At 40.7% G+C, this 20,792-nt stretch overlaps 2 protein-coding genes and 1 non-coding gene across 3 annotated transcripts in view; all 3 read left to right on the forward strand.

The window, feature by feature from the left end:
• Nucleotides 1–1,348: 1,348 nt before the first annotated feature.
• Nucleotides 1,349–6,310, forward strand: pdcd2l (programmed cell death 2-like). The gene is made up of 7 exons (XM_066713967.1): nucleotides 1,349–1,697; nucleotides 2,718–2,881; nucleotides 3,416–3,485; nucleotides 4,405–4,775; nucleotides 5,036–5,149; nucleotides 5,262–5,416; nucleotides 6,145–6,310. The coding sequence occupies exons 1-7, from the start codon at nucleotides 1,593–1,595 to the stop codon at nucleotides 6,273–6,275; spliced, it is 1,110 nt and encodes a 369-aa protein (XP_066570064.1). The 5' UTR covers nucleotides 1,349–1,592; the 3' UTR covers nucleotides 6,276–6,310.
• On the forward strand, nucleotides 2,379–2,451 carry trnar-acg (transfer RNA arginine (anticodon ACG)). Its single transcript has one exon. It is a non-coding gene; the product is annotated as a tRNA-Arg (tRNA).
• A 985-nt stretch (nucleotides 6,311–7,295) lies between the features above and the next one.
• The window catches only part of banp (BTG3 associated nuclear protein), a 123,165-nt gene continuing 109,668 nt past the window's right edge, over nucleotides 7,296–20,792 (forward strand). Inside the window, exons 1-4 of the mRNA XM_066713968.1 lie at nucleotides 7,296–7,405; nucleotides 12,658–12,882; nucleotides 13,392–13,486; nucleotides 16,952–17,151. Coding sequence (XP_066570065.1) covers nucleotides 12,813–12,882; nucleotides 13,392–13,486; nucleotides 16,952–17,151 — 365 coding nt within the window. The 5' untranslated portion in view covers nucleotides 7,296–7,405; nucleotides 12,658–12,812. The remainder of the gene's footprint in view (nucleotides 7,406–12,657; nucleotides 12,883–13,391; nucleotides 13,487–16,951; nucleotides 17,152–20,792) is intronic.

A 20,792-nucleotide genomic window follows, 5' to 3' on the forward strand; every position in this document is an offset into this window, starting at 1 on the left:
TGCCTGTTGATATAGGCAACCACCGCTGTGTTGTCCGTCCGAACCAGCACATGTCTGTCCCGCATGACTGTCAGGAAATTAGTCCAAGGAGTACTGCTTGTAACTCCAGGACATTGATATTGAGGGCCCTTGCTGGCTCCGTCCACCTGCCTCGGACTCCACGTCCGTCGCAGACTGCTCCCCAGTTTTGCTTGGAGGCGTCTGTTGTCATGACTGCTCGGTGATAGACTGGCCCCAGGGGCACACTGAAGGTCAAATTGTGAGGGCTCCGCCACCAACGGAGCACCTTCCAGCACGCTGGAGTGACTGTGCTCGATCGTGGCGAGGGTGCATCCTGAGAGACCTGCAACGGGTCCCTCACTCGTGTCCACACCACGCCTCGGAAGGGGGGTGGACATGTTTTAAACTGCAGGGAGTAGCCAACTGATATAATTTGGAGCACCCAAGAGTCTTGGGTGCGGAGTTGCCAATTTGAGAGTTGCTTGAGGGTGTAAGGGTGGGCCAGAGGCTGCTGGAACGCCTCAGGAACAGGGCTCGGGTTGTGGAGGGGGTGGGGTCGGGCCGGGTCCCCTCCTACAACGAGCTGCCGTGGACTGCTGGGGGCCAGGGCGGCGAGTCTGGTGGGGCGTCCATGAGGCGGGACCTGTCTGTTGCAGACGGTGTGGAGGGGAGGAGGCAAACAACGACTCAGAAGAGGGGGAGGGAGCCCGTGGGCATCACTCCGTCACTCTTCCTTGTCGTTCATGTTCACGTGCATGCACCAGGGGGCACAGAACAACTGAAACGACGCCGCGACAAGTGGAGCGCCTAGCGGGCTCACCTCTGTAAGTCGTCTCCACCCGGCAACGTTTATGTATATGGGGGCACTGCAACACCAAACGCAACCTTGCTGTTGCAGGACAGAGCACTGTGTATGCTGAGCATCAGGTGCTGGATACAAGCGACGCGTAGGCCCGTAGGCTTAACCACACCGTGTGTGCCGGGGTTTCCAGGGACACCGGATGACACGGACGTAGTAGACCACCAGCCGAAGCGGGTGATAGGGAGAGGCCTCCAGGGGGATGTGTAGCGAAAACGGTGGTGAACAACACTATGAAGTGAAGCCAGCCAGCTGAAATACGCAGTTTGAATGTTTATTACAAACACAGACACAGAAAGCTCATGTTCTCTGGTCCAGGCGAAATGGCAAAAGAGGACGAACTTGCACTGATGTCACGTTTTATAGAAGAGGACGTGGGACGGGACCTGTTCTGAGTCACGAGCGCAGGGGCCAATGGCAGCTTTGATAGAGTGACGTTTCAATCAGGTTGCTACGGAAGTGCACACTGACAATATATATAATTCTGATAGTTTAGGTTCAGTTTTGTTAATTTCTTTTAAAATGGCACTGGAATGTATTAGAAAGAAGTACCTTTAACCATTATAGTGCCATTTAGGTATGTATTTTTATAAAATCAAAAGTGATGTTTACCTTGCAAAACAAATCTTATTTTGTAAAGGTATAATTTGCATGGAATTGTGCGTTGCAGTCACATTGATCACAATAGGAAACGGCCCAGAATGGTAGTGCTGTCAGTGCGGCGGGGGACAGCATGGCTGCGGCGCACACGGGCGGCCGCGTCCTGCTGGGGCTGAGAGACGCTGCTTCGGACGGCGAGGGCCTGGCGTGTCTGACCAGCACAGTGGGAGGGTCGCCGGTAAGAAGGACGTGCATTTCACTGCAGCTAAGCGCGAGCGCACACGACACGCCGATGCGGAAATCCCGGGTGCGACGCACGTGCTTTTAGAAGTTAATACTAAACAAACAAGAAGCTCTTTTTCTTATTTTAATCCTGTTTTTATAGTCAAATATGAATAGACGGTTTATTCCAACACTCACACTCTTCTGTTGCTGAAGAGAATTACAAGGACTATTTTAAAACATTCCTGCCGGCTGTAAGATGTGAATGTCGGCAATCCAGAAAATCAAGTCCCCGGTTTACGAGCAAGACAGGAAACACTGCTGCTGCCGGCGTTAAGGAATGTGTTTATAAAGTTATACATATATATGCAGCCAAACTGAAAACCCGTATACAGTGATCACTATCTGTTCTGTGTGTTGAGTTGAAATTGGTTGTTTTTCAATGATGGTAATGAAACAGACGCGAAGCAGCGCCGGCCTCACGACAGCCGAGCTCTCCGCACAGACGGGCTTCACCCGAGAACAGCAAGTGCGCAGATATGAGCCGTGTGGGCCGCTGTGTGTGAAGAGACGCTGCTGTACTGCGTGCGTGTGTGCAAATCCATGCGAAAACCATCTTTTTAAGCAAATTATATATTTTAAGCATTTTAAGCCTTGCGCCGTTTGTAAAGAATATAAAAGCGCACAGTGACTACGCGGGCCAGTGGCGCAATGGATAACGCGTCTGACTACGGATCAGAAGATTCCAGGTTCGACTCCTGGCTGGCTCGACTTTTTTTTTTTTTTTTAACCTCATTAAATATAGTTATAATTTAAGAAATAACTAACTCGACGTTTTAAATTAGAAACCACGCTTAATAATAACAATACACCGTGGAATTACTAATTATTTATAATTGATAATTATAACCTGGTATTCTGTTTATTACTTTATAAATGCATTTTTGAATTAGTGAGAACATAATTTGTTTTAATGTATGGATCCACTCCTTTAATGAGTTTATGTAACTAAGTTAAAGTTGCCTCTCTTTTTCAGAGTTGCTGCCCGTCTCTGTCTCTACGGCGCCCCTGCTGCTGGCGCTGCGGCGCTGCTCTGGCCCATGTGGTTCAGGTGTACTGCCCCCTGGAGGCCTCTCCCTATCACCGCACCCTGAACGTGTTCTCCTGCCCCAGCGCAGCCTGCTCCGGGAAATCTGACGGGTATGTGTGTCTAGAAATGTGAAAGCTAGGAAGGAGGCCGACATCGACATATATTAAATAATAATAATAATAATAATAATAATAATAATAATAATAATAGAAGGAAGGTTGTAATTGGCTGAGACTCAGTCAATTCGTGGTGGCGGTGAGGGCTGTGATTGGCTCATTCATGGTCCACTCTTGGTAGTGATACAGTCTTTGATTGGCTGATACCTTTTTCTGCTGCTATTTAAATAAATGAAAAGGACAATTGTTTTCAGGTTTTTGGACATAGGTGATTTAAATAAACCCATATATCCAGTACCATTGCAGAGTTCAAAAGCCAAGAGATACACCTATTCTTGGACAAACATCTGCAAACATCCAACACTGCAACAAGAACATTATTTTACAGGAATAAACTTGACTATGTTATTAAATACTGCGGATGTGCTCCTTACTACAAAGGTGTCTAACTTGCAAAACCATAAAAATGTAACCACCGTTCTAAGATTTGCTTCAATCACGGTGTTGTTCTGTATTTATTTTATTAAGCTGGAAGGTCTTGCGCTCCCAGTGTTTGGAAACTGAAAATAAACCATCTCAGGAGCATGATGCAAAGAAGGTAGGATGTCTCGCACACACAGTCACAGCCACACAAATGCATATGCGCTTTACACACTGAAATCAACACAAGCTTATTTAGAAAAGTAAAGTAAACCACTAGGCACAGAGGAGAGAAGAAACAGAAACTCCTATAGGATGACAGACTGTAATAGGAGAAAACATGTCTTAAGGCCTAAATTTAATGATTTATATCTATTTATCTATATCATTCTTGGACAGAGAGTGGTCAAACAGGTGTATAAGCTCACTAAGGTATTCAGCAGCTATCCCATTTAACACTTTATATTTATAGGTCAAAAACAGGACTTTAAAATTAAGTTTATATTTAATCTGGGAGACAATGAAAAGATGCTAGATCCAGGGAAATATGATAACATTATTAGAGAAGATACAATTTGGACTGCCTGTGATAATCAGAATAGAGTAATCGACTCTAGACGTGATGAAAGCCATGTAGGCTCTTCATTTCTCTGTAATCTGAAAACTATCTTGCTGATCTGTACAGTATGATTATGGTTGTCCTCTGTTGATTTTAAAATGTGCTTATTGATTAAAAAAATATAACACAATGTGTGCAACAGTTTTATCCAAGGTTACTAATCGGTTCCGGTTTTCAATGTAGTAATGTGACTGTTCTGAGTTGGTCACTGGCAGAGAGGTGTAGCTAACCGAAATATATACAATCTGCTTTAAACGTATAATAGAAGAGCGTCCAAGCAGACAAATCTGTCTTTGCAACTGCTATTGTTTATTTCCTAAACTACCATCACAACAAACAAAACCCTGATGAAAGTTAAACGCCAAAACAAACACCAGAAGATAGAACGAAAGCATAAACAGATGCAGAGCTTTTCTCAGTAACTCTCCTGACAACTAAATTAGTTTTTTAATTAGTTTCCCCCCCCCCCATTGCCTAGGAGGTTCTCATGGCAGCCAAAGACTGGTGTGATGGAGCTGATGACTGGGGAATGGATGAGGACCAGGGGAGCACGGGCCTGGCGTCCGCTCCGCCCTGTGACGCTGCACTGACGCCCTCCCAGAGCGTGTCTGTGGAGTCAGATTTTAACAACAGGCTCCAGGGCCTCAGCCTCGGGGACGGCACACCGGGCCCTGTAGAAACCACTACAGAAGGCCTGGTTCTGCCTGGTCCTGTGCCTGCCTTCCAGTCCTACTACATCAGTGTGGTGGAGGAGGGGGAGCTCTGCCCTGAGGAAGACATGGACCATGCTCAGAGACTGCTCAAGGAGTACCAGAAGAGAGAGGGCATTGTTGTAGAGGACTTAGTAAGGTTAGGACCATCAGTTACTCATGGTTGCAGCTTTCCATTAGCATGATGTTTAATTAGCCCTTAACAGCCGATTTGAAGGCAAAGCTAAGAAACTTATTGCCACTGCAGGTATGTTTGAAAAATGACATCACTGTGAAAAGAAGCTAAGGTATATACATGTTTTACTAAAATATGAATGCAATTATTAGGAGCTAAGACTGTCATAAAAGGTCTAATATCTTTCATATTCATACATATTTATTACGTTTTATTTACTTTAGCTGTGATGCTGGACAAGAGGTGGAAAAATACGAGAAAGCTAAGGTCAGACATGGAGACGAGGTCTTCCTGAAATTCATGAAGAAAATCTCCCTGTGTCCCGAGCAGATATTAAGGTAAGGATGCATTTGGTCTGAAGAAATAAGGAGTTGTCCCTGGGCCAGACACTGGGCAGAGACGTGTGCATGTCCTGTGTGTCTTTGCAAACAGCTGCTGTTGCTTTTGCAGGTACTGTTGGAATGGGGAACCCCTGTTCATCACAGCGCCTCCCTCCAATGTGAAGCAGATGGTGCCCCCCTGCAGCTGCTGTGGCAGCCCCCGAACGTTTGAGATGCAGCTCATGCCAGCTTTAGTCAGTATGCTCAAGAGTGCAAACTCGGATGGTAGGTTATCTTTAGTTATTTATGTAGTGGATAGCAGTGTCCAAAGCAACTGTAATAAAAACAAAAGTAAAACACGGCTTTGTGCAAATGTTATGTATTGCAGTTAAACGTAAAATACAGAATACATCGTTACAATTCAATAAGTGAAGTTGAACCAAATATGGTCCAAGATACAGGATGTTTATATAGACAAATTATTGATTACTGTGTAGGATGTAATGTCTGTATTGGTAGTTTATTGTTTTTCGGTTGTCTTCATTGTGAAGTTTTGGATCTTAATTTTAGTTATATGCAAGGTGTACATCCTCAAGGTTATGTGGAATTTCTAAAGAATAGATCTGCAGTGTGGATAAAAAAAAAGTGAAGTGTGGATAATGATAATGCCTTGTATTGAGCTTTGGAGGGCAGTTTGAAGAGGGCACAATGAAACATTGAATATTAAGTCAATAGCTAATTATGTATGGAACAGTACTTAAACTGAAGGAAGACTCACATTATGGCTAAGCTGTAGATTTGTAGTCCCAATAAAACGTAATTGCTGATCTGCAGTTCTTAGCTGTTTATCTGTTTACAAACTGGTGTATGAAAAATGTGGTAATGGGATAGTGGATATCAGCAGAACTCAGAGCAGAAGAAAAGTTTGCACTGAAATAATAAAAAGCTCATTCTTCTGTTCCCCTGCAATTCAAAATTGTGCTTTAAAATTCACTCTTCTCTTGGTTTTTCAGATTTGACAGTGGAGTTTGGGACAGTATTAATTTACACTTGCAAGAACAGCTGCTGGCCTTCTGGCACTCAGGCTCCAGTGGAGGAGTTTTCATTTGTCCAGCCAGACCCCGATCAGAAATTCTTCAAATAAAGTGTTACAATCAAAATAAACCATACAAAACATAAGTGTTTGAACAATTTTAATCAATTTCATTCAAACTATACATGATTGTCATGTGGCAGCTGCATAAAATCTGGTTACATGCTTCTCAAAGATCACAATTCTAGACCTTGTCTGTTGCAGTTTTATTCATGCATCTCTGTTCTAAAATAACATTTAAGAATTGCAATTCTCAGACTAGAACCCCACACTACTCTCAATCTGGGCTGGAAAGAAGCGGCTAAACTGCAGCTATAGCCTGGATTCCTAAACGTCTCAATAAAACAGTGGTGTCAGTTTTTCTTACAAATAAAACAATATGGTATTAGAGCTTCATTATGTTTTCATATGTACAGTCTTTCTGTAATGTTCCACCTCCATCCCATTTGGTAAAGGTTTACAAATAACAAAATTAAATCTGTAGTTGCAATGTTATTTATGCATATCTATTCTATTTGATTTGTAATTATGCGAATGGATACATCTGCCTGGCCTACAACACACAATACCTACATACGTTGAAACCCAGAGCTTGCAGTGAATATACACACATGCATGCAAGAGTTCATGGCGGCGGGTAAGCCGCATACTATTGACACGCTCCTACCATTGCAACAGTAAATATTGTGGCGGGGAAATACTTTTTGCATGTCAGTCTTTAACTTAAGAACTAACTCAAGTCGCATTGCACATTTCGAGATTAGACCTATATAATTCAGAGTACATGCGAACACCTTTCAATCAATAACGACAGCTTTTCCAAATCCTATCCCCTGTCCTATGACAAGATGCTGCAGCCTGTCAAGTATTAAAGCGGACAGAAAATAATAAGATGTAGCGAAGTTGCACTAAACAGAGAGAGAGAGAAGAAAAAAACAAAAAACACGCATCACAATCCAAACCCGGCGTGTTTGCACGGATCTAGATCGGCGGCCATGAACCCGCAGAGTACGTTGTATTTGTGGACGTCATTGCCGCTCTCAACATGGCCTCCCCGGCCGCACCGCCTCCTGCTCCGCCCCGGGCCGGCCGAGGCGCGGGGAGAGACGGCTGTTTTCTCGCGAGGAAGGACGCCATTATCGGACTCCGCAACAAACAACACGAGAATTCACCCTCACACGGTAATATAAACCGCTGACGCCGTCGATGTTGCGCCCCGGGAGCCGGCCTGGGAACTGGCGCCCGGCTGTAGCCAAATTGAGATATTTTTTAACGAAATCCATGTATTTGCACTTTACGTTTCTTTTTGTACTGGTAACCTAACGATAGACATTTGAAGTGTGCTGGTTGTAAGTGCATAGTTGCAGGCGCCACGGCCTACTTTACAGTAAATGTGACCGCTCTTGTAGTGGCACTGGCAGTCCGTGTTTAAATGACAGATATATTTTAGCTGTAACTAGAAAAAACAACAACAAAAAACAAATTGGCATGAAAGTGTTTTGCTCGAAACCGACTGTTATATTGACGGAAATATTATCGGTTCTGCTACCGCGCCTAAATGTTGTCCGTTTTGTCTCTTGCAAGAGTGATATAGAAAATGTTCCCGTATTACAATTTTTTATCAAGCCTGTATAATGCAAAGATATAAAATAAGAGTTTTTGTATTTTTCAAAGCGGCATTTATGTTATGTCCTTGTCCCTTGTTCAGCCAAGCATGGAAGATATTGCAGATACGAGTTGGCATTTTGTTGTGTAAACACTTTTAATGAAAATATCCCAATACGCTGCTTTTATTTTAGATATATAATTGTTAGGATTGAATGTTCAAATGTTTTATATGTTTTAAATGCACATGCAAGTGTCCTGTGTCTGGGGCACGATTTGGGCCCGAGTTATCCACTGTGTTAATACGATACTGTTGAGTCCTCCCCTGGTGTCCCAAAGATTAAAAATAATACATCTTCCCCATATGTGACCGTTTACAGTCTCTTAATTAAATATGCAATTATATTTTAATTGGCTTACCCGATCTTTTATTTTCCTGCTGCTTAATTATTTGATAGATGCTTGTTATTACTTGCACCTTATGGGCGTTACGAATTTATTTATATAGCCTATATTTGAAGCTGTGTGTGTTTTTAGGACTTATTATACATTTCTTAATCATTGTTTCTATTTTGCCTTGAAAAATAGCATGTCTCCTTCAAAGGCAGTTAAACAGTTTCAGCACTTTGTTTGATTTATAACTCAATTAAGTCTATGAGAGCTCACCTAACAGACCATATCCTCTAATAATTGAAGAAAAGAAATTACTTTAAAACCAGCCATGCCTGTTTTTTTTGCAGTAGTCTACTCCCATATATATTTGTAAGTTTTAACCTGGTCAGTATAAAGTTAGAGAGTTATGAGATCCATGAGCTTCCAGATGTGTTTGCTTGTTTGGGATCCTCTCTCTCAAATACACATACACAGTTTTTATTCCTGTTATTTAATAAATCCCCAGGTATATCTTCCAGGTGTGAGTTAAGATTGTGATTGGAATTTAGTTTCAAAATGATAAATACTTTACAGGTTTTGACATACTATGCATTTAGCAATACACTGCATTGTTTTGAACAGCTTTTGAACAGTGCACACAGGTTTGAGCATCACGTTAATCATATGCCTTTACACTTACACTTGGGATACTTTGGGTTGGTTTGATTAAAATGTAATTTAATTAAAATAAAGAGAAGCTGCTTTACACGGTTACATCTGTAACTGAAGATTGTGCATTTGTTATTGTGACACACCTACAGCGCAGCCCAAAGGGGACAGTGGTAGAAACTGCAAGGTCAGCTGTTTACCTCTCATGAAGGTAGGCTATAGCTGAGCACGTAACAGTACACATACAGCGCCCTCTAGTGCGCAGTATCCTCATGCCACCACAGGTGTCTGTCCCTGGATCCTTGTAGTATTTATTGTTGACCTTGGGCAAGTCCACTGTCCTGACCGGGTTGATGCCTTCCCTGGTTTTAAATACCTGGATCTAGTCTCTACAGAGTTGCCTGAATACACCATTCCCTCCAGACTGGGAATGAATCTGGTTGCTCTGGCTGCCTCTTGAGCAGCAGTATCTAGTGTCCTGAACAGAACTGAAACCAGTCATCTAAGTGAGCTGTATCTGGCACACGGTAGAGTTTTCAAAATATTTCCCTCAAGTTCTATACATTTTATCAATTGATCCAAGCCTTTCCTTTTTTATTGCTTTCCTACACAGATTGGAAACTAATTAATCCACATAAACTCCAAGATCTTTCTTGAATGTTGCGTCTTCTAGTCGTGTCCATTTCACATTTTTATTTCCTGTAATACCTTGCATTCATTTCCATTTGCTGGTGGTGAGCACAGAACTGAATATAGCCTGAATATGTCCTCTTGTAAACAACTGAGATGACCCTGAGACAGGTGGAGTTGCAGATTCAAATATAATTAATTGCGTTTTACTCCTAAGCTTTGACCAAAAGCTGCTGTTACAATCAACCACAGTCACTATTCCCCAACAAATCTACACCATCACAATGTGATGCCTGAATTAATTGCTTAAGACCTTAATTTAATGACTACTCAAGTGACACACATATATATTTGAGTAAAAACAAAGCCAGCAGAATACACCATTAATGAAGAGTAGGCTAACACTCCTTTGAAATTAGCAAACTTGCCAGTGTTTTTCTAATGGAAAGCCCAGCTCTTATGCAATGTTTTAGGAGGTTAGGTAGTTGGGATTCAGCCTTGGTTCACCAGTGTCTTAAGAAGAGCACTGTAACAGTCCCCTGTAATATCAAATACGTATTTTCGGTATTTCTAGTTACTTCAAACACTTTTCCAAAATTGTATTTTAAAAATTATCCTGTTTCACAATTACTAGAATTACATTTGAAAATACGTTTTAAAATTATAGACATGTAATCTGCAAATACTTCAAATATGTATTTCCACAATTTGATATTTCATATTTGATATTCTGTGTTTTCAGTTATTTTTATTTCACTGTATGGGTTGTATTTGAAAATACAATATAATTTGTACATCACAACAATCTCGGCACAACAACAAAGATGATCAACAATTACCAAAACATCAAGACTCCAGCTGAAAGTGTTGAGTTGCAGTCTCTTTCTTCTCGGTCATGTTATGATCACTTTTGTGTTGTAAGTTAAACTTTTAACAGTATTATGATTAGCACTGACTATATGTGTTATGGTTATGTGTTCAAGATATATAATTTCCAGCAGTGCACGCAGTAGCTCAACTTTGAATAACAAACCCATTTTTCTATCTTTGTCTCATCGCCTCACCTCATCTACTCAATTCTGATGTATGCCTAAATAAAAAGGTATTTGACACAGCTCTGCATTACAATGTAATACAGAAGGGTTAGACGAGTTGCCATATGTCTATTAAAAGTGCCCCTTTGGAATCTCTAATGGAAATAAATGGGAATCTGTAATATAAATAAATACACATCATATTGGGTCTGTTTCTTATCCATGTCATATTTGATTTTTAATACCTAATTGACTACAGAACTTCATCCTGAACTGCAAAGACAATCTGTGTAAAGCTTAAAATAAATTAGTCAGTTGTGTTTTGTTCTGATGTCTTTAGTATTATGCTATCATGATGTCTCATCTGTTCGCTGATTAGTTTTTATGTTTTGACAAATCATGAAAATGTCCTAGTTTAGAGCAACAGCACTGTTCTCATGTGTCAATAAGCTTGGCCCTCAAAGACGGGTTTTAGTTTTGGTGACTGTATCCTTCTATACCAGCTCTTTGTTCACTAAAGAATAGAAACCTACATTGTATTTTCTAAGCAGCCAGGTCACAATCCAACTTTGTTTATTATCACAAAAAAGTACAGCTGACTTTTACCTGGCATAGTTACCAGAAAACTAACAATCAAAATGTATAGGCAGAGAACTAATTTACAGACCTGTGTTGCAGTATGTTCAGTTGAAAGGAAGATGTTAATATACTCTGTACTTTCCTTTTTATTTATATTTTTTCTTGTTATTATTAGGTAATTTGTTTGCTTTCTCTGTAATTATCAACTGCTTTTACTTCTTAAAGAAAAACAGTAAATGTTCACTGAAGATGTTGACTTGCATATCAGCCAACAAAAACTGTCTCCAAATGACAAGCAAGTTCAGATCACAGTAAAACATCTCAAGAAAATGAGTGAAAAACACATCTCTCAGACATTGTTGGAAAAAACTGAAACTATACAAGATATTTATAAAACTATTTCAAATCCTACATTGTGTTTTGGCTATGATTCGTATTGCAAAACAATGAACATACATATTAAATAAGGTATATGTTCAAAGGCAGTTTTAAACAAATGCAGCTGTTTGATAGGCAGTATTGAGCACTGAGGAGGACTTGTGAACCTGAGAGAACCTGCCGAGTGTAAAATGCAAATATAATCTAAACCAGCACTTAACACTATATTATTATTTGCCCTAATATGTAAAACATGCACATTTTTCTATTTGTGTGAGAAGTTGCTCATATACCTTGGTCTTTGTTCTAATGTATAGAACATGCATATTTTTATATTTTTCTTTTATTCTCCCTTATTCTAACTTATTTAATTTATTTGTACAATGTTTGATTTGTGGTTGTTATCTATGATGAAAGTTAATGTTAAGTTTATTATGTAAAATTTTTAAATGTAAAAAATCCGGCCTTCAGTACGTATTTGACACAATTTCTCTCTGACAGGGAGAGATTTGAGGGATCCATGCTATAAAATGTCTGCATGCTAACAAAAAAAAAAGTAAATATCCACAGATATATTGGTAATCGTGAAATTTAGCTTCCCAATTATCGTATCGTACCCAAAAAGCCTGTATCGGTCGGGCTCTAATTATTTGAGAAGGAGGCTGCAGCCTCAAACAAACCTAACCTTTATTATTGTAAGTTGGTACACTGATTCTGCTAAGAGCATCACAATTACAGTTTCAGTTTTGTGCCACACTAATTTGTTTCCCCAATCACATTTCCTCTAAATGCCTTTTGAGACTTTTTATTTGGGAGTGTCAAACAAATGAAAATGCTATAATCTATAAAGTTAATAGTTTATCTACATTTATAAAGGGTCATTCTACACACAGTGGTGCAGTCTACCTAGCCTGTGCAGATACAATAGACTTATTAAACAACATAAATAAATGTGGTGAGCACAAGTTTTATAAATCCATCTGAAACTTGACTCTGTATTACTACTAGGATGATCACTGCTACGACTGTTACTAATAAAACTTGACTTCATCCACTATATTCCACCTGTTTTACGCGTATTTGCTGCTAAAAGCATTTCAGTCAAGAGCAAACCGAGTCATTAACCTAATGCTCTGTTGTTTTCTAAATTGTCTTTATAAATACAGGATGCCTGGACGTCCGTAGCCGAGTTAAAAAGGCCAAACTGGAGAGAGAACCCCAACTGATCGCCTGCTTGCACGTCACTCCCCCCATCCTCTGATGATTGGCTAATTCTCCAGAAAGTGGTCTGTGATTGGTGGGCTTCCAGACAGCAGCCTGAATGATGTCGGAACAGGACCTTGCGGAGATGGTGCAGATTGCTGTGGAGGACTTGAACCAAGACCACCCAGGTAGGGCAGTAATATCAGTCATGGGGCAGAGGGACCAATTATACTCTTAATGCATAGCAGGCCGATCCATTTGAGAATTAAACAGCTGCAGTCTTTTTTTGCATATTGCAGTGATGAAGTAGAGGTGGAAAACATAGGTATAGATATTGAAACTTCAAAGGTTTATACTGGTTTGGTCAGGATATGGTTACTAGCTTTGAAATGTACAGCACAGCTTATATAAATGCTGTCGGGTTACAAGTTTAATGCTCGGCAATAAGAGGCTTGTTGGTTTCCCTGAATTCGATTTACACGCTATAAGTTAAAGAGCAGTACTGCTACCACAAATATAAACACATAACCATTATTTAAAAACCATTAGATTGAAGGGAACTACTTATCTAATCTTATCTAATCTTCAGTTACATGGTTCACAAAAAGACCACAATGAAATAATAATCTGGTGTCAGAGTGCTTAAATTGACCTCTCAACTGTTGTCTTCCTCTAACTTTTATTTTGGCGTCTTCAGTGGTTTTGGAAAATCATGAGGAGCCTGATGAGAGTGACAAACCAGAGAGGAAACGACAGAGACTGGAGATTACCTGTCAGGAAACCTCTCTTAAGGTACAGTATATGTCTCGGAGCATGCCTGAAGGGGGAAATCAAAAATCAAATGGGGAGAAGGAGAAGCCCTATACTCCCCAAGTTAGATATGATTTTTGATACTTGTGGCAGCTCTGTAAAACTGAATTTGTCCCACTAGATGTCAGCAGAGTAGCATACATCCACTAAACTGGAAATCCGTTTGGACAGATATCTGTACTTGTCAGTTCCCCAGATCTTTGAGATCACAGTGCGGTTACTTTGCCTTTGTGACAGTAACACACAGTGTGAAATGGCTTGATTATAAACTGACTTCCTGTCTTCACAAACTCAGTTCTTACAGTGGGAAGTAAACATGAACTGGACTTCTCATTCCAACACAATATTCCATAGTAAACTTGCCTGTTTTTAAAGCTTTTTCTTCAAAGAATGTATCATTTTTCATTTAGTATTGGCTTTGGTTTGCGAATGAGGTTTAGTATCATCATTCAAAGTAGCTACGTAGGCTGTATTATACAGTGAGGGAAAAAAGTATTTGATCCCCTGCTGATTTTGTACGTTTGCCCACTGACAAAGAAATGACCAGTCTATAATTTTAATGGTAGGTGTATTTTAACAGTGAGAGACAGAATAACAACAAAAAAATCCAGAAAAACGCATTTCATAAAAGTTATAAATTGATTTGCATGTTAATGAGGGAAATAAGTATTTGACCCCTTCGACTTAGTACTTGGTGGCAAAACCCTTGTTGGCAATCACAGAGGTCAGACGTTTCTTGTAGTTGGCCACCAGGTCTGCACACATCTCAGGAGGGATTTTGTCCCACTCCTCTTTGCAGATCCTCTCCAAGTCATTAAGGTTTCGAGGCTGACGTTTGGCAACTCGAACCTTCAGCTCCCTCCACAGATTTTCTATGGGATTAAGGTCTGGAGACTGGCTAGGCCACTCCAGGACCTTAATGTGCTTCTTCTTGAGCCACTCCTTTGTTGCCTTAGCTGTGTATTTTGGGTCATTGTCATGCTGGAATATCCATTCACAACCCATTTTCAATGGCCTGGCTGAGGGAAGGAGGTTCTCACCCAAGATTAGACTGTACATGGCCCCGTCCATCGTCCCTTTGATGCGGTGCAGTTGTCCTGTCCCCTTAGCAGAAAAACACCCCCAAAACATAATGTTTCCACCTCCATGTTTGACGGTTGGGATGGTGTTCTTGGGGTCATTCCTCCTCCTCCAAACACGGCGAGTTGAGTTGATGCCAAAGAGCTCGATTTTGGTCTCATCTGACCACAACACTTTCACCCAGTTCTCCTCTGAATCATTCAGATGTTCATTGGCAAACTTCAGACGGGCCTGTACATGTGCTTTCTTGAGCAGGGGGACCTTGCGGGCGCTGCAGGATTTCAGTCCTTCACGGCATAGTGTGTTACCAATTGTTTTCTTGGTGACTATGTTCCCAGCTGCCTTGAGATCATTAACAAGATACTCCCGTGTAGGTCTGGGCTGATTCCTCACCGTTCTCATGATCATTGAAACTCCACGAGGTGAGATCTTGCATGGAGCCCCAGACCGAGGGAGACTGACAGTTATTTTGTGTTTCTTCCATTTGCGAATAATCGCACCAACTGTTGTCACCTTCTCACCAAGCTGCTTGGCGATGGTCTTGTAGCCCATCCCAGCCTTGTGTAGGTCTACAATCTTGTCCCTGACATCCTTGGCCAGCTCTTTGGTCTTGGCCATGGTGGAGAGTTTGGAATCTGATTGATTGATTGCTTCTGTGGACAGGTGTCTTTTATACAGGTAACGAGCTGAGATTAGGAGCTCTCCCTTTAAGAGAGTGCTCCTAATCTCAGCTTGTTACCTGTATAAAAGACACCTGGGAGCCAGAAATCTTGTTGATTGATAGGGGATCAAATACTTATTTCCCTCATTAACATGCAAATCAATGTATAACTTTTTTGAAATGCGTTTTTCTGGATATTTTTGTTGTTATTCTGTCTCTCACTGTTAAAATACACCTACCATTAAAATTATAGACTGATAATTTCTTTGTCAGTGGGCAAACGTACAGAATCAGCTGGGGATCAAATACTTTTTTCCCTCACTGTATAGGATAGAAATGTATATTTTGAATATGAACTCCAAAGCTAATATTATGCTATTTAATGTAAAGGCTCCAAGGATGCTGTATATAAGGCTATAATTAATAATCTAATTTCTGGGATACAAATGTATGTCCCACACAACAGTTTACCTAGATAATATCCTTTTATTCATAAGTCACAGAATATTATGAGAAAGACTGAAGTTAAAGGTAAACAGTGTATTTGGCTATATATTATATTCTTTCCCATCAACCTTTCTCTGACTCACACTGGTCTTATATATATATATATATATATATATATATATATATATATATATATATATATATATATAAAAAGACGGAAGTCATCCATTTGTTTTTGAAACGAAAAAAAAAAAATCCCTAATGAATATAAACAAACCACCCCTGCACCCATGGCCTGTTTAGGAAAAGTAGTTTATTTTTTATATTATTAGTTGCAATACAAATGATATCAAGGCTTTCGATCAAAGACTGTTGTGAATTAATGTGCTTACATTGGCTCTGAGTCCTGGCCATGCAGCCTTTGATGTGCAGTACAGTGTAGCGTGCTATTTTCATTTTAAGGGCAACTTGACTACCCACGGCTACAGTAACCCGCAGATAGAAAGCAGACATCTCTTTCTGAGGTAAATCTAGAGGTTGCCCTGAACAGGAGGCAGACGCTTGTTTGTTTCTGCACTACAACTGTGCTTGTGTTGCAGAGCCATCTGTTCAGTTGGGCTTCTGCTGGACCCACACAAAATAGTATTGGCTTATCTTTTTTGTTGTTGCTTTGAATGGATAGGGGATATGGAGACTGTCGTGACTGTATATTTGTTTTTTTGGCTTGGTTAGGGGGGGTGGGTAATCAATTAAAATGTAACTTTTTAGAGTTCCAGTATTCAGCCTGATTGGAAGTGGTTATAATTGATTTCTGTACTCTTTTGTGTGTGAGTCACAGTGTGTATATATACACTGTTATAAAAACAACACGGAACCTCTTGTACTGGACAGGTATGTTAGCTCCACTGTAATTTCCACTGGCAAGAGAAAAAGTTCCTGTCATTTCTTTCTTTTTTGCTTTACCCTTGATGAGTTTTTAAACTTATGAATACATTTGTCCAAGAGCGTGTGTCCTAGAGGCAGCTGTTTGATGTTACTCGGTTACTCACAGCTACTGGAGAAACCCCAACAATAGGCGCTTCCATCACAACAAGGGTTGGAGAAAGATATTTGATAAGCAACAGCCAGCGGCTGCACATGGACAGCAGCCTGGAAGTTGCAGGAACTTGTCCGTTTGCGACACTACTTATCTACAGTATAATTTGGGGTTATTTGTTTCCTTCTGAGCTGTGAAACTATATGTTTGTCTCTGTTTGCAGACCCTACTCTACTCCATAAACCAGACCATCTGCCAGCGCTTAGACAATATTGAGGCGAAGCTGCAAGCCCTGGAGGCCACTTACAAGTCCCTGGAGGAGAAGCTGGATGTGGTGATGAACAAGAACCAGGGGCCGATTCAGGTTCCCATGGTGGCTGGGTCTCCTCTGGGCGCCACGCAAACCTGGAACAAAGTGCGCTGGTAAGCCTGATTAGCTGGTGGGCTTGTACACAGCGTTATCCATGATTCCTGCTGAACAGATAGGATCACAGCATGCATATACAAAAGCACTGACTCCAGTCCCATCAATTGGGAATTAAATAGATAGTGAAATAATGGAGCAAATTATTTCAAATGGCGATTATTGGGGTTCTCATTAACAGCCCTATTACTAGATGTGCCCATAAAAACATCTAATGCTGTTTCACACAGGTTTGGCTTTCTAGGTGTATGCAGTGTATGTTCACTTGTAAAAGGGATTCCCTCCCTTCCCTCAGCATTAAAGACCCTATTACACTGCTGTGAAAGAGCTCATTCTTAATTCTGATAGTCTCCAAACCACTCCCTTGATCTCCTTATTGCACTAATCTGGTGCTTACAAGTTGGAAACATGTTGATGCAGCATGTCACCCACAAAATATGGAAAGCACTTAATGCGGACCACCCCTTGTCTTCTTTAAATTATGACCTTGATTAGCTGTTTGCTCTCAAAACAAAACACATTCTGTACTCATTACTAAATGACATGGATTATGTCGACTAAGAACAAAATATGCCAAACCCCGGCAATTGGGTGATCTCTTCTGACTTGTTCTGCAGGTAGAATAGAATCCTGGCCAGTGTCAGTTTCACTGCTGGAGCCTGTACAGTGAAACCCTTCGGCTCCTAAAGTATTAAAATCCCGTTCCACTTTCTGATTATCTATAATTAAAACCTGAAGACTTCCTCGTTTGAATTTGATTAAACCCCTCTATAGGATTTTTAAAGTACGAAGTATCATTGGAATTCAGCCAGTCACTTAAAAAAATGAAATGACTGAACTTCATTCTCCAGTCAGTTTTGTAGCCATTTACGCTCTCTAAGAAAACCCTTTATGGCAATTCGGGGCCTTTTTCAGAGGAGCTCAATGGAAAGTACACAAGGAAATACTTAATCTTCATTGGAGTCGTAAAGCCCATGAGCTTTATTGAATGTTCACTACCTGTAAATGAAGGTGTGGAGATAGCTACTGGATTGGAAACTGTACATAGTACCATCCAATGATGGTGTGTAATTTTCTTGTATGGTGTTCATTGTTTGAAGAGATTGCACTGGAGGTTGCACACAAGCACGCATGCATTGTGTACTCAATTGTGTTGGACTCAAGCTCTCTAATTTGAGTCTGCAAACTGTAGCTTGTCCTAAGGCTGTGTCCAGGACAAAGTTTTGCCAAGGTCTGTTTGTTGTTTTGACTCAATCTAAACTGACAGTAAATTGGAAGTTATAACGACAAATAACATGTTTTGCATTTCCATTTCAACCCTATAACTTTCAACAAGCAAACAAGATGAAAACATCCAGCTGAAACAGAATTGTGCAGCAGATGTCTTCAGATAAGCTATATTTGTTCATTAAATACTAAGTGATATTTGGAAGAATCTGTCCCTCAGGGTTTCAACTCAAAGGAACTTGTTACCCGAGAATTCTGCAGTACCATGTGTTTTCCTTTTGCTGTTGCAGTTGCTCTGCAGAAGAAATAATAAAACTTTCAACCACAAAATATCTTGTAAACACCTCGAGGGATTAAGATGAAGAGCAGTGTCATTCTCGGTGGTGGATTATTGTTGTTTCTTCCACTAAAATAGAATCTTGTTTTGTTTTTCCACTAGAGTGCTGTGCAAATGAAGAACTTGTCTAAACCCTCTTGATACGATGCCTATAGTGATCTTATCAAAATAAAAATAAATTTAAACGATGACACAGGATAAGTTCTACAGATCTCCTGAGCCTGTTGAAATCTTTGAAATATCACAGTGGTGTTTACTGATTCAAACTCAGATAGTTCCTGGCCAAAAAAAGTATGGAAGAGAGAAGAAATCAAACAGTTTTTTTGTCTTTCTTAAACATAAGCACTAGTGGGTTTATGGCCACCAAGCAGTACAAATGCCCAAATTATGAAGTGCTGACAGTGGCTTCCTCTCATTTGTTGTGTTCTGAATGTGTTACATTTAAAAGCAATCAATTAGTTCAAGTCTGTTTTACTTGTACAGAAATCCATATAATCTTATACACATTTCCGCATCTGATAATGTTTTGCTCATATCTATATATACAGCTCTGGAAAAAATTAAGAGACCACTGCAGTTTTTTCTTAGATCCCCTGCTGATTTTGTACGTTTGCCCACTGACAGAAATGATCAGTCTATAATTTTAATGGTAGTTGTATTTTAACAGTGAGAGACAGAATAACAACAAAAAAATCCAGAAAAACGCATTTCAAAAAAGTTATACATTGATTTGCATGTTAATGAGGGAAATAAGTATTTGATCCCCTATCAATCAACAAGATTTCTGGCTCCCAGGTGTCTTTTATACAGGTAACGAGCTGAGATTAGGAGCACTCTCTATAAGGGAGTGCTCCTAATCTCAGCTCGTTACCTGTATAAAAGACACCTGTCCACAGAAGCAATCAATCAATCAGATTCCAAACTCTCCACCATGGCCAAGGCCAAAGAGCTGTCCAAGGATGTCAGGGACAAGATTGTAGACCTACACAAGGCTGGAATGGGCTACAAGACCATCGCCAAGCAGCTTGGTGAGAAGGTGACAACAGTTGGTGCGATTATTCGCAAATGGAAGAAACACAAAATAACTGTCAGTCTCCCTCGCTCTGGGGCTCCATGCAAGATCTCACCTCGTGGAGTTTCAATGATCATGAGAACGGTGAGGAATCAGGCCAGAACTACACGGGAGGATCTTGTTAAAGATCTCAAGGCAGCTGGGACCATAGTCTCCAAGAAAACAATTGGTAACACACTATGCCGTGAAGGACTGAAATCCTGCAGCGCCCGCAAGGTCCCCCTGCTCAAGAAAGCACATGTACAGGCCCGTCTGAAGTTTGCCAATGAACATCTGAATGATTCAGAGGAGAACTGGGTGAAAGTGTTGTGGTCAGATGAGACCAAAATCGAGCTCTTTGGCATCAACTCAACTCGCCGTGTTTGGAGGAGGAGGAATGACCCCAAGAACACCATCCCAACCGTCAAACATGGAGGTGGAAACATTATGCTTTGGGGGTGTTTTTCTGCTAAGGGGACAGGACAACTGCACCGCATCAAAGGGACGATGGACGGGGCCATGTACCGTCTAATCTTGGGTGAGAACCTCCTTCCCTCAGCCAGGGCATTGAAAATGGGTTGTGGATGGATATTCCAGCATGACAATGACCCAAAACACACAGCTAAGGCAACAAAGGAGTGGCTCAAGAAGAAGCACATTAAGGTCCTGGAGTGGCCTAGCCAGTCTCCAGACCTTAATCCCATAGAAAATCTGTGGAGGGAGCTGAAGGTTCGAGTTGCCAAACGTCAGCCTCGAAACCTTAATGACTTGGAGAGGATCTGCAAAGAGGAGTGGGACAAAATCCCTCCTGAGATGTGTGCAGACCTGGTGGCCAACTACAAGAAACGTCTGACCTCTGTGATTGCCAACAAGGGTTTTGCCACCAAGTACCAAGTCGAAGGGGTTAAATACTTATTTCCCTCATTAACATGCAAATCCATTTATATCTTTTTTGAAATGCGTTTTTCTGGATTTATTTGTTGTTATTCTGTCTCTCACTGTTAAAATACACCTACCATTAAAAT

The sequence above is a fragment of the Amia ocellicauda genome, chromosome 9 (assembly GCF_036373705.1).
Source record: "Amia ocellicauda isolate fAmiCal2 chromosome 9, fAmiCal2.hap1, whole genome shotgun sequence".
In the NCBI taxonomy this organism is placed as follows: domain Eukaryota; kingdom Metazoa; phylum Chordata; class Actinopteri; order Amiiformes; family Amiidae; genus Amia; species Amia ocellicauda.